Here is a 14,704-nt window from a genome sequence, read left to right on the forward strand (position 1 = left end):
GGCAAATTTCCTCAGGCCAAGAGTGACTTTGAGTATTAGGTTTACCCTCTGGGTTCTCATCTAGATTTTGACTTCCCTTATCATAGATTTTGTCATTCCTTACCATAGCGTTAGCTCTGTTACCTTTTTTACAAAACTTTTTTGATTTTGTAAATACAAACGTAGAGAGAATAGTATAATGAACCCCCATGTACCCATCACCCAGCTCTCAGTCTCTACTCCCATCCAGTTTTTTGTTTTGGTTTTTTTTTTTTTTTTGCAGGAAAAGAGTCACCCTGAGCTAACATCTGTAGCCAATCTTCCTCTCTTTTTTTTCCTCCCCAAAGCCCCAGTACATAGTTGTATATTCTAGTTGTAAGTCCTTTCAGTTCTACTATGTCAGCTGCCGCCACAGCATGGCTACTGACAGACCAGTGGTGTGGTTCTGTGCCTCGAAACTGAACCCAGGCCGCTGCGGTGCAGTGCACCAAACTGTAAACACTAGGCCATCAGGGCTAGCTCCCCATCCACTTTTACACTCAATTATTTTGCAGCAAATACCAAATGTTATACAATTGTACTGTAAATGTTTCATTACATACCTCTAAAGGATATGGGCACTTTAAAAATGTTCTGTCTCTTCCCTTTTTTAGCACCTTTACCAAAATATAATTCAGATATGATAAAAGTCACCCATTTAAAGTACACAGTTCAATGGCTTTTAGTATATTCACAGAGCTGTGCATCCGTCACCACAATCTATTTTAGAATATTTTCGTTATCCCAAAAAGAAATCCCATACCTCTTAGCTGTCACTCCCCAGTCTCCCCATCTCCCCATTTCCAGGTAAACACTAATCTACTTTATATCTGTGTAGATTTGCTTATTCTGGAAATTCATAAAAATTAACTCATACAACATAGAGTTTTTTGTGACTGGCTTCTTTCACTTAGGATAATGTTTTTGTGTTTTTTAAATTTTTTATTGCAGTAACAATGGTTTATAACATTATATAAATTTCAGATGTAGAATGTTTTGTATTTCTATTTCTGTGTAGATGACATCATCTTCACCACCCAAACACTGAATAGACTCCATCACCACACACATATGCATAATCACACCTTTCACCTTCCTCTCTGCCCCCTTCCCCTCTGGTAACCACCAATCCAACCTCTGCTGTTATGTGTTTCTTTGTCGTTGTTTTTATCTTCTATGTATGAATGAGATCATATGGTATTTAATTTTCTCCCTCTGACTTACTTCACTTAGCATAATGCTCTCAGGGTCCACTCATGTTGTCACAAATGGCTGGATTTCATCATTTCTTATGACTGAATAGTACTCCATTGTGTATATATACCACATCTTCTTTATCCATTCGTCCCTTGATGGGTACGTAGGTTGCTTCCAAGTCTTGGCTATTGTGGATAATGCTGCAGTGAATATAGGGGTGCATATGTCTTTATGCATTTGTGTTTTCGTGTTCTTTGGATAAATACCCAGCAGTGGAATAGCTGGATCATATGGTAGATCTATTCTTAATTTTCTGAGGATACTCCATACTGTTTTCCATAGTGGTTGCACCAATTTGCACTCCCACCAGCAGTGTACAAGGGTTCCCTTCTCTCCACATCCTCTCCAACACTTGTTTCTTGTCTTGTTAATTATAGCCATTCTGATGAGAGTGAGGTGATATCTCATTGTAGTTTTGATTGCATTTCTCTGATAGTTAGTGATGTTGAATATCTTTTTCATGTGTCTGTTGGCCATCTGTATATCTTTGGAGAAATGTCTGTTCACATCTTTTGCCCATTTTTTAATTGGGTTGTTAGTTTTTTTGTTGTTGAGATGTATGAGTTCTTTATATATTTTGGATATTAATCCCTTATCAGATATGTGGTTTGCAAATATCTTCTCCCACTTGTTAGATTGTCTTTTGATTTTGTTGATGGTTTCCTTTGCTGTGCAGAAGCTTTTTAGCTTGATGTAGTCCCATTTGTTTGTTTTTTCTATTGTTTCCCTTGCTCAGTCAGACATGATACTTGAAAATATAGCATAATGTTTTCATGGTTCATCTATGCCATAGCGTGTATCAGTACTTCATTTGTTTTTACTGCCAAATAATATTCCTTTGTATGCATATGCTACATTTTGCTTATCCATTCATCAGTTGATGGACATTTGGGTTATTTCTACTTTTTGGCTATCATGAATGATGCTTATTTATTTATTTTTTTTGAGGAAGATTAGCACTGAGCTAACTGCTGCCAATCCTCCTCTTTTTGCTGAGGAAGACTGGCCCTGAGCTAACATCTGTGCCCATCTTCCCCTACTTTATATGTGGGATGCCTACCACAGCATATTGTGCCAAGTGGTGCCGTGTCCGCACCCGGGATCCAAACCAGCGAACCCCGGGCTACCAAAGCGGAATGTGCGCGTTTAACTGCTGCGCCACCGGGCCGGCCCCTGAATGATGCTTCTATAAAGATTTATGTACAAGGTTTTGTGTGGACATATGTCTTCGTTTCTCTTGGGTATATATTTAGGAGTGGGAATGCTGGATCGTATGGTATTTCTATGTTTTACTATTGGAAGAACTTTTAGGCTGTTTTCCAAAGAAGCTGCACCATTTTACATTCCTACCAGCAGTGTATGAAGGTTCCCTTTTCTCCATATCTTCCCCAAGACTTGTTATTATCTGTTTTTTTTTTATTCTAGCCCTCCTAGAGGGTGGGAAGTAGTATCTCATTGTGGTTTTGATTTACATTTCCCTGGTAGCTATTGATGTTCAGTATCTTTTCATGTGCTTATTGCCTACTTGTATATTTTCTTTGGAGAAATGTCTATCCAGACCCTTTGCCCATTTCTAATTAGGTTATTTGTCTTGTTATTGACTTATAAGAGTTATTTCTATATTCTAGAGTTAAGTCATTTATCAGATATGTGATTTGCAAAAGTTTTCTCCTACTTTCATTTTTTTCTTGCTGTCTTTTGAAGGACATAAGTTTTTAATTTTGATGAACTCTAATTTATGAAGTTTTTCTTTTATCATTTGTACTTTTTTTTAATGCCTCCATTTCGTCCTCTGCCCCAGCCCCTGGCAACCACCATTCTACTCTCTGCTTCTGTGAGTTTGATGTTTTAGGTTCATCAGATAAATGGTATCATGTAGTATTTGTCCTTCTGTTTTTGGCTTATTTCACCTAGCATAATTTCCTTCAGGTTCATCCACATTGTAAGTGGCAGGATTTCCTTCTTTTTTATGGCTGCATGTATATGCCACATTTTCTTTATCCATCCATCTGTTGATGGTTATTTACATTGCTTCCATGTCTTTGGCTATTGTAAATACTGCTGCAGTGAACATGGGAGTACAGGTTTCTCTTTAAGACCCTAATTTCAATTCCTTTGGATGTACACCCAGAAGTGGAATTGCTGGATCATATGATAGTTTTAATGTTTTGAGGAACCTCCACACTGTTTTCCATAGCAATTGCATCAATTTACATTCCCACTAACAGTGTACAAGGGTTCCCTTTGCTCCACATCCTCGCCAACACTTATCTTTTGTTTTTTGATGAAAGTCATCTTAACAAGTGTAAGGTGATATCTTGGTGTGGTGTTGCTTTGCATTTCCCTGATGATTAGTGATGTTGAGCACCTTTTCATACACCTGTTGGTCATTTGTATGTCGTCTTTGGAGAAATGTCTCTTCACTTCTCTTGCCCGTTTTTTATTCAAGTTGTTCTTTTGCTGTTGAGTTATAAGAGTTCCTTATAGATTCTGGATATTAACCCTTTATCAGATATGTGGTTTGCAAATCTTTTCTCCCATTCAGTAGTTTGCCTTTTCATTTTGTTGATTGATTCCTTTGCTGTGCAGAAGCTTTTTAGTTTGATATAGTCCCACTTGTCTATTTTTGCTTTTGTTGTCTGTGCTTTTGATGTCATATCCAAGAAATCATTGCCAAGGCCAATGTCCAGAAGCCTTTTCCGTTTGTTTTCTTCTAGGAGTTTTACAGTTTTCTTTAGGTCTTACATTTAAGTCCTTAATCCATTTTGAGTTAATTTTTGTGAATGGTGTAAGATAGGGATCCAATTTCATTCTTTTGCATGTAGATACCCAGTTTTCCCAGCACCGTTTATTGAAGAGACTATCCTTTCCCAATTGTATATTCTTGGCACCGTTGTCAAAGATCAGTTGACCGTAGACACATGGTTGTATTTCTGAGCTCTCTATTCTGTTCCATTGGTGTATGTGTCTCTTTTTATACTAGTACCATAGTGTTTTGATTACTGTGGCTTTGTTTTATATTTTGAAATCAGGAATTGTGATGCCTACAGATTTGTTCTTCTTGCTCAAAATTGCTTTGACTATTTGGGGTCTTTTGTGGTTCCATATGAATTTTGTGGTTGTTTTTTCTGTTTCCATAAAGAATGCCATTGGGATTTTGAGAGGGATTGCATTGAATCCTTACATTGCTTTGGCTAGTGTGGACATTGTAACAATATTAATTCTTTCAATCCATGAATATGGGATGTCGTTCCATTTGTGTAGACTTTCATTTCCTTTATCAGTGTTTTATAGTTTTCAGTGTACAAGTCTTTCACTTTCTTGGTTAAGTTTGTTCCTAAATATTTTATTCTTTTTAAAACTATTGTAAATGGGGTTATTTTCTTGATTTCCTCTTTGGATAATTTGTTGTTAGTGTACCACTTGTGCTTTTGATGTCATAGCTAAGAAATCACTGCCTAAACCAAGATGATGAAGATTTACTCCTATGTTTTGTGTAAGAATTTTATAGTTTTAGCTTTCATATTTAGATTTTTTAATCCATTTTGTGTTAATTTTTGTATAGGATGTGATATAGGTATCCAACTTCATTTTTCTGCATGTGGCTGTTTGGTTGTCTCAACACCATTTGTTGAAAAGACTATTCTTTTCCCCACTAAAGTGTCTCTTGGCACCCTTGTCGAAAATAAACTGACCATAGATTATGGGTTTCTTTCTGGACTCTCAATTCTTTTCCAATTATCTGTGTCTATCCTTATGCCAGTACAACACTGTCTTGATTAGTGTAGCTTTGTAATAAACTTTGAAATTGGGAAATATGAGACCTCCAGCTTTGTTTTTCTTTTTCAAGCTTGTTTTGGCTATCCTTGGCCCCTTGAAATTCCATATGAATTTTAGAATCAGCCTGTCGGTTTCTACAGAGAACCAGCTGGGATTCTGATGGGTAATGCCTTGAATCTGTAGATCAATTTGGATAGTATTGGCATCTTAATGTTGTCTTCCAATCTATGAACATAGGATACCTTTCCATTTATTTAGGTCCTCTTTAGGTTTTTTCCGTGATGTTTTGTAGTTTTCAGAGTATAAGTTTTACACTTCTTTTTGTTAAATTTATTCTTGCATATTTTATTTTTTTGATATTACTGTAAATGAAATTGTTTTCTTAATTTCATTTTTGGATTGCTTGTTGCTGCTGTATAGAAATGTAATTGATTTGTGTATATTGATCTTATATCCTGAAACCTTGTGGAACTCATTAATTAGTTTTTATAGCTTTTCAGTAGGTTCCTTTGGTTTATCTATATATAAGATTATGTCTTCTGCAAACAGATAATTTAATTTCCTTCTTTCAAATCTGGATGCCTTTTATTCTTTTTCTTGCCTAATTGCATTCCTTAGAACCTCAGGTACAATGAATTTTGAAGAAAGGTGGCAAGAATGGACAAGTTTCTTTTTTTTGAGGAAGATTAGCCCTGAGATAACATCTGCTGCCAATCCCCCTTTTTTTGCTGAGGAAGACTGACCCTGAGCTAACATCTGTTCCCATCTTCCTCTACTTTATATGTGGGACGCCTGCCACAGCATGGCTTGCCAAACGGTGCCACATCTGCACCTGGGATCCGAACCGGCGAATCCCGGGCCACCGAAGCAGAAGGTGTGCACTTAATCACTGTGCCACCGGGCCGGCCCCAATTGTCTTTTTCTTGATCATGGGGGAAACAATTCAGTTTTTCCCCAGGACGATGTTAGGGGTTTCCATGGCTGCCCTTTATTAGGTAGAGGAACTTCCCTTCTATTTTTAGTTTGACGACAGTTTTTACCATGAAATGGTGGTGGATTTCATGAAATGCTTTTTCTGCATCTACAAACATGATCATGTAGTTTTTGCCATTTATTCTTTTGATATGGTATGCTATATTAATTGATGTTCAGATGTTTTTTGCATTCCTGAGGTAAATCCCACTTGGTCATGGGAAACAATCCCTTTTACATGTTGCCAGATTTGATTTCTCAGTATTTTGTGAAGGATAAGGGATATTAGGTTTTCCTTGTGATAGCTTTGTCTGGTTTTGGTTTCAGGTTAATTCTGGCCTCATAGAATAAGTTAGGAAGTATTCTCCCTCCAACTTTTTGGAAAAGTTTGTGAAGGATTGGCGTTAATTCTTCTTTAAATATCTGGTAGATTTTACTAGTGAAGCCATCTGATCATGGGCTTTTTTTAGTGGGAAGGTTTTAAATTGCTATTCAACCTCTTTTCTTGTTATGGTTCTATTCAAATCTTCTGTTTCTTCTTGAGTCACTCTCAACATTTAGTTGTTTCTCTGGAATTTGTCAACTTCATATGATTTATCTAATTTATTGGTATACCTTACAATATTTTTTTGTTTCTGTAAAGTTGATAATGATTTCTCCCTTTTCACTCTTTTTTTTTTTTTTAATGAGGAGCGTTGTCCCTGAGCTAATATCTGTGTCACTTTTCCTCTATTTTGTATGTGGGACGCTGCCACAGCTTCATGAGTAGTGTGTAGGTCCACACCCAGGATCTGAACCACAAACACCAGGCTGCCGAAGTGGAGCGTGCAAACTTAACCACTATGCCACCAGGCTGGCCCCTTCATTCTTGATTTTAGTAATTTGAATCTTTGCCAATGATGTTGATCTTTTCAAAGAAACAACTTTTGGTTTCATTGATTTTTCTCTACTTAAATTTTTTTTAAAATTTTAATTGTGATTAAATACACATGACATAAAACTTACCATAATAACCCTTTTTAAGTATACAGTTCAATGGCATTAACTACATTCACATTGTGCTACCATTACCACTGTCCATCCACAGAACTCTTTTCACCTTGTAAAACTGAAATTCTGTACATTTTAAACAATTACTCTCTATTCCTTCCTCCCCACAGCCCTTTGCAACGTTCATTCTACTTTTAGTCTCTATGAGTTTGACTACTCTATGTACCTCATGTAAGTGAAATCACACAGTATTTGTCCTTTTGTAAATAGCTTACTTCACTTAGCGTAATGTCTTCAAGGTTCGTTCATGTGTCAGACGATCCTTCCTTTTTAAGGCTGAACAATATTCTATTGTATGTATATACCACATTTTGTTTATCTGTTTATCCTTTCCTGGACCTCTGGGTTGCTTACAACTTTTGCCTATTGTGAATAATGCTGCTGTGAACATGGGTGTAAAATTATCTGTTCAAGTCCTTGCTTCCAATTCTTTTGGGTATATACCCAGAAGTGGAATTGCTGGATCATATGATAATTTTATTTTTAATTTTTTGGGGAAATATTATTGTTTTTCACAGATGTTTCCATATGAATTTTACATTCATACCAGCAGTGTACAAAGGTTCCAATATCTCCATATCCTCACTAGCACTTACTGTTTTCTGGGGATTTTTTGATAATAGTCATCCTAATGAGTGTGAGGTAGTATCTCATTGTGGTTTTGATTCACATTTCCCTAGTGGTTAGTGATGTAGAATATCTTTTCATGCACTCATTGGCCATCCCTGTATTTTCTTTGGAAAATGTCTGTTCAGGTCCTTTGCCCATTTTTAAAATCAGGTTGTTTTTTTGTTGTTGAGTTATAGGAGTTCTTTATATAAAAAGTCTGGATATTAACCCTTTATCAAATAAATTATTTGCCAATATTTCCCCCCATTCCATAGGTTGCCTTTTCATTCTGCTAATTGTATCCTTTGATATGTAGAGGTTTTAAGTTTGTCGTAGCCCCACTTGGCTTTTTTTTTTGTCTATTTTTGCTTTTGTTGCCTGTGTTTTTGGTGTCATATTCAAGAAATCATTACAAAATCCAATGTCTTAAAGCTTTCCCCCTATGTTTTCTTCTAGGAATCTTATAGTTTTAAGTCTTATGTTTAGGTCTTTAATCCATTTTGAGTTAATTTTTGTATATGGTGTGAAGTAAGGGTCCACCTTCATTCTTTTACATGTGGATATCTGGTTTTCCCACCACCATTTGTTGAAGAGACTGTTCTTTCCCCATTGAGTGGTCTTGACACCTTTGTCAAAGATCATTTGACTGTATACATGAGAGTTTATTTCTGAGCTCTCTATTTTGTTCCACTGGTCCGTGTATCTACCTTCATGCCAGTACCACACTGTTTTAATTACTGTAACTTTGTAGTAAGTTTTGAAATCAGGAAGTGTGAGACTGTTTTTATATTCTTTTTTCATTTATTTCTGCTGTAATCTTTATTATTTACTGTCTTCTTCCTTTGGGTTAATTTGCTCTCCTGTGTCTAGTTTCTGAAGACAGTAGGTTTGGGGCCGGCTCCGTGGCCGAGTGGTTAAGTTCTCATTCTGCTTCAGCAGCCCGGGGTTTCCCTGGTTTGGATCCTGCATGCGGACATGGCACCACTCATCAAGCCATGCTGTGGTGGTGTCCCACATAGCACAACCAGAAGTTCCTACAACTAAAAATATACAACTAGGTACTGGGGGCTTTGGGGAGGAGAAGAAGAAGAAAAAACCAAGGCAGTTTGTGAGATTATTGGATTGAGATCTTCCTGCATTTTTAATGTAAGCTTTTATAGTCCTGACCTCTCAAGCCGCACTTGCTAAGAAAGAGAAGTCATGGCTCACGTGCCTTAGACACTTGCTGTTCTTACAGAATTTTAGTAGATTTTCTTGAGTAAATATTTTTATATTTGCTATATACCCTTAGGACAATTTCCAGAGGCTTTAAATGCTGGGTTTTTAAAAATAATTTTTGCCAACTTTGTGCATTTTACTGGGGACTGGTCCACAGAACTCCTCAGGATCTCATCCTGGAAGTGGAACTCCATGTGGACACTTGTTTCTTTAAGCAACCACTCTCAGTTTCTTGACTATCCTTCCAGAGACATACTGTACATTTCTGTGTAAATGATCTTTATCAGTACTGTGCACTATACACATTTTTCTGCCTCTTGATTTTTTGACTTAATATCTTGGCTTTTGTTTCACATTTCTACATAGCCTCATTCTTTTTTATGTCTCCATAGTATTCCATTGTATGGATTTAAGTAAGTTTAAGCATATAAGTTACAAGTTGAGCATTTAAGTTGTTTCTAATCTTGTTTTTAATTATTCTCTAATGAATGTTCTTGAAGTATATACATCATTTCATACATATGCAAGTGTGTCTGTTCGATACAATTGCTTTCAAAGGGTATATCTTTTTACTTTTGTTCGGTATTGTCAAGTTGCCTCCAGCAGAATTTATGCGAGTTTACATTACTGCTAACAGTGAATGAGTGTCCATTTCTCCATACCCTGTCAATACAGTTGCATCCAGTTCTTATTTGGAAAAGTATGTAACGGATCATAAATAGAGTATAATTGAAGTAGCAAATGTTATCAGTTTGGATATAGGTAAACAAACTTGTTTTGGAGGTCAGGAATTGATATATTCTTTTAAATCAGAAAATAGTTTCTAAAATGTTTAAGGAAAGTCAGTTCTGGAAGATTAAATTCCAACAGCATAGAGCACATTTGGCAAAATGTGAAACTACCATTTTTGTAATGATGATGTTTCTATATGGTTCTGAAAATACTAGGCTTTAATGTCAATCTGTCTTTTAAAAGAGTGCCTTTGGAGCCCTCGTCGCCAGCTAACTGCTCACTATCTAAGTCTCTTACCCTTGAGATGGTAAAAATAACCTCTGATGCCATGGTGGTATGATTTAATTCTAACAATTTTATTTTACTGAATTATCACAGTGTAAATATTTCAGATTAGCCAGACTTTTAGAGATAATTTATTCAATTTAATTTGACCAGTCAGCTCTCAGTATCAAAAAGCTCAGTTCACTTCAATGAGTTGAAATATTTTGAACATTTGTGGAGCCTACATTTCAGGAAATTCTGAAGCTCTAAGTTTTCTTACCATAAATTACCTTTGAATTAATAACTAGTTGTTTCTTTCTTTATTTATTCAACACACATTTATTTGTGTCCACTATACTTCTGGCACTGGGAATACAGTACTTAAGAAGATAGATACCATCTCTGCCCAAATGGAATTTATATTCTAATGAGAAAAAACAATAAACAAGTAATGAAATAAGTAGACACGATAATTTTAAGTTCTGAGAAGTGCTATGAAGGATATATACAGGGTGAGGTGAGAGAGAGAGTGACAGGAGAGTTGTCAGGGGTGGCTGTTCAAGGAAGGCCTTTTTGAGGAGGTGACATTTTATCTGAGATTTCTTCTAAAAGATGAGAATAAGGCAGCCTATGAATAGCTGGAAGAAGAGCGTTCCAGGCAGTGGGAATGGTACAATGGCTCAAGGGATTCAAGTGAAAAAGACAGGTCACTGTGGCTTAGAGCTTAAGGGAGGATGGAATGAAATAAGGCTGGAGATAATGCAAGGGTCGTCTATCTTACAGGTCTGTTAGGAGAGCATTGGGAAACAAATGATTTTTGAGCAGGGTTATAGTACAGTCTAGGTTGATGTTTCGTAGAGCCCACTTTGGCTTTTTTGCAGAGATTGGGGTTATGAGAGGAGGTCTGAGTAGAAGCAGGAGCAGCAATTAGGAGGTTATTGCTGAGTCTAGACAAGGATATAGATAGTGATTTGTATACACATGGTGGTGGTGGAGATGGATAGAAGTGGACTGATTTGAGATAGAACAGGCAGGACTTGATGATGGCTTGATTAGACGTGGGAATGAGACAAGGACTTTTGAGTTTTTTGAATTGAGCAACTGGGTTGATGGTGGGTCCGTTTATTAATAAGAGAAATACTGATGAAAGAGCAAGAGAGGTTATTTTGGTTTTTTGAGAGGGCAAGTTGAGAATCAAGTTCTGTTTTGACGTACTTAAGTTTGAGATGCCTGTTAGCCATCCGAGAAGAAGTGTAAATAGGCAGTTTGTAATAGACGCTTGGCGTAGGAGAGAGGTTGGAACTAGAGAAATAAATATGGAATTCATCAGCATGGACCGTATTTTTCAGTCCCAAAACACAGATTTTTTTTTTTTTTTTTTTGCTTTTTAACTTCTCAAGATAAGGATGCATCTCGTGATCGCTGTCAGCCAGGCAGCAATCATGAGATAGTTGCCATTTGCTATTTTTGAGCGTGCACAGGCAGATTGCCAGAATCAGACCTTGCAGAATGGATGTCAGCAGCTTCGGGGAAAAAAATTGGAGACAATATTGGAGCACTATTTTAAGCCCCAAAACCCAAATGACTTGGAGAAAGAAAGGAGGGAAGTGGTGACACATATGTGTTACAGACTTTCCTTGAGGCAGGAGCCAAAAGTAGGTTAGCTTTACATAATTGAGACCCCAGCACCAGTAGTTTGTAATTCTTCTAGGAAATGCTGCAGCATCAACACTCTGGCACAGAGGATATTGTGTGAAAAAAACATAGATATCCACAACTCTTGAGTAGAAAAGTAATTCAGAAGAGTTAGACTCTGAATGTGGAGTTTTAGAAATACTTTCACCACTTCATTTTGTTTATGTTTACCATTTCATGTTTATAAAAGTGATATATGATCAAAATCTGTCTACATCTAAAACTTTCAATCATTATAAAATAAGTTTGAAGTGTTAAAAAGACATTGTGTTATACATAGGTTAGTAAACAATTTTTCTTAGTGATATGTAAAAAATGTTGTTTGCTAGAATTGATGGCTTTTCAATGAAAAACAGTAGATGATAGAAATTATCCAGGGGATAAACGGAACCACCTAAGTCTGAGTTTTCATAAAGAGTTAGAGTTTCATTGAATCCACTGTGTACACAGACTCCCTCATCAGATTTCCTCCTCATCCTTCAAGACTCAATTCGAGTATCATATTCCTCAGAAGAAGCCTTCTCGAACATCTTCCATCCCCACCCCAGTGGCTAAGTACAGAACAAAAAAATGAGGCCATCGGTTAGCAAAATGGTGTTCACGTTATCCACTGTGATTTTATTTTCCTTCTGTTTGTGCTTCTAGGGAGAAATATGGAAGGTTATAGTGGGGGTTAATTCCAAAGTGATCCAAGAATGATGGTAGGAAGAGAATGTAGCAAATGAATCAGGCAGCGAAGAGCCGTCTTAATTTTCCGCTAAATTTTGCAGATGTTTTAGAGATCTGCAATATCTAAGTAGATAATAGGCCAAATATTTCCGTCCTCATCTCTCTCCACTTCCTGTTTTTGTTTTTTTAAGGAATGGCCAGAAGAAAGGACAGTAAACCTGAGCTCTATTCGGGTAAATACATTTATTTATTTTCATCATGTTTAGGGATTTCATGCAGCTTCATTTCATCACAAGAATTTATACCTTTACTTTTCCCCAAATCTTAAGTCTGCTGCCTCCACAGAGTCAAAATGAAGCGTTTTCCTTCTGAATTCCTTCCGGTGACGTTTTGTGAATGTATTGGCACATACCCTCTGCAGTCTTCTCTCACTATTCAGTTTGACTCTTGCTGTTGTGACTGTGCCTCTCATTTTATAGTACAGTTGCGCGTATTCAAAGTGTGACTGTAATGAGGCTGATTTCACAAAACTCAACACAATGGTCTCATTACTATAGAAACTCTGCTGGGGTACATACGTAATACAGGCAGTAATATAATAATGTCTGCTTCTGCATTATCTATTTTAAATGTTAAATTCCTAGGGTGTGGGAACGATGACCCATTTTCATTTCACAGTACTTGTTAAGTTGAACAGCTAAATGTTTTTTGCCACTAAGAGGAATGTTTAGCCCTTAAACTTTGGGCACTTTCTGGTTTGAATGTTGCTTAGTGGCTGAGTTCCAGTTATGAACCTGGCTTCTCTGAGCTAACTCCGGCTATGTGCATCCAGGATGCTGGGAACTTTTCCTAGGTAAAGAAGAGGTAGAGACTAAGCTTAGTAAATATTTGATAAGTAATTTTCCCCTTTTTTGTGCCTGCAGGGAAAGAAATGGAACTGGTATTTGGACTATTTATTTTCAGAGGGGTTGCAAGGCCTGAAGCTTTTCATAAGAAGTAGTATTCATCGTTCTTCTGTCCCCTGATCAGAGAGCATAAACCACATGATCAACATTTCATGAAGCATCCGGGACTAAATTCCTTCCTTGTTGCTAGAAAGGCCAACTTGAGTTTCCATATTCTTTTCACCAGCAGACTGGCATCTTCAGAGAGTGCTTGGACTGACCTTATGTCCGTGGCTCAGGAGAGCCTTGGTGTGGCTAACTGTTTTTCAGGATCTAGATTCTTTAACCCATTAGTAACTTTATCATCAGGCTCTGCCTTCCACCAAATTACATGTAAAGAGAAACATCCGTGGGATTTTTCATGGTCTTGTGAACTGTGAGCTGCATTGTTGGAAGAGAGCAGGTAATATACAGTGGTAGTTAAGCCATAGACATGCTTGTGCAAAATGCCCTGTTGCCTCTACGAAACCTCCATGGATATTGCCATTTTTCTTATTGTGAACAACAGCACCTGCACCAAGTTAACATGAGGCAACATTGCTAACTCTAAAAGCTGGCTCTAAGTAGTTGATAGCTTCTTGGGCCTTCATTGGTAGCAATTTGATGAGAAAAGGAAGGGGAGAGGATTGTGGGATAATCAAGACGTTCTTGTTTATATCAGTTTGATTTCATGAAACTGCTCTATTTGGTGTGTGTGTGTGTGTTTATGTGTATATATCCATTTTCAAGTGTTCAGGCCTAAGTAAACTAACTGCAACTTTATTTTCAGGGATAATTCTGAAGCTTTTTAAAGTTTTAATAATAGCTAGAATGTCTTGCTGAAAATTTACTATAAAATTTTGCTTCAGTGCTACTGAATAACTCTCCCTCCCTTTTAATAAAATTCATATCATTTGAGAGAAATCAAGCTGTGTTTATTTTTGTTTTTAAGGGCACATCTTGTGGTTCTTTCTTTTTTCTTTTAAAGCAAAACAAAACCCTGAAGTGTTATTGGATAGTGTTCAGACTGGTTTTTGAGCTTATGATGTGCCAGGTATTCGTCTGTGTGCTGATTATACAACTGTGACCAAGACAAAGTGTCTGCTTTGTGGAATTTACTACATCCCACTGGAGAAGACAATAAAAATGCAAATAAATACATAATATCAGGTGCTATAAAGAAAAAGCAAGGAATAAGGACAATGTTAAGAGGGTTGCTATTTTAAATAAGGTGGTTAGGGAAGGCCTGTTTGAAAAGGTGACATGTGCAGAGGCCCTAATGAAATAAATGTATGAGCCTTGTGAATGGGGAAAGAGCATTCTGAGCTAAAGCATTCTGAGGTAAAGGCAAGTGAAAAGGCTTAAAAATGTTAACTTACTTGGCGTGATTGAGGAATAGCAGAAAGGCCAGTAAGATTACAACATAGTGATTAAGGGAGAAGAATGATAAGAAATGAAATAGAGGAAAAAGCCAGGGAGTAGTTTATGAAGGTTCTTATAGCCTGGTCTGGATATGT

The 14,704-nt window shown here is 36.9% G+C and overlaps 1 protein-coding gene across 3 annotated transcripts in view; it reads left to right on the forward strand.

Annotated features, from left to right (window-relative positions):
* The window catches only part of CENPI (centromere protein I), a 63,576-nt gene extending 49,463 nt beyond the window's left edge, over window positions 1–14,113 (forward strand). For all 3 annotated transcript variants that reach the window (XM_044763980.2, XM_044763981.2, XM_044763979.2), the window contains exons 20-21: window positions 12,456–12,497; window positions 13,188–14,113. In XM_044763980.2, coding sequence (XP_044619915.1) covers window positions 12,456–12,497; window positions 13,188–13,289 — 144 coding nt within the window. In that variant the 3' untranslated portion in view covers window positions 13,290–14,113. The remainder of the gene's footprint in view (window positions 1–12,455; window positions 12,498–13,187) is intronic.
* The last annotated feature ends 591 nt before the right edge of the window (window positions 14,114–14,704 follow it).

Source organism: Equus asinus, chromosome X (assembly GCF_041296235.1).
Source record: "Equus asinus isolate D_3611 breed Donkey chromosome X, EquAss-T2T_v2, whole genome shotgun sequence".
Lineage (NCBI taxonomy): Eukaryota > Metazoa > Chordata > Mammalia > Perissodactyla > Equidae > Equus > Equus asinus.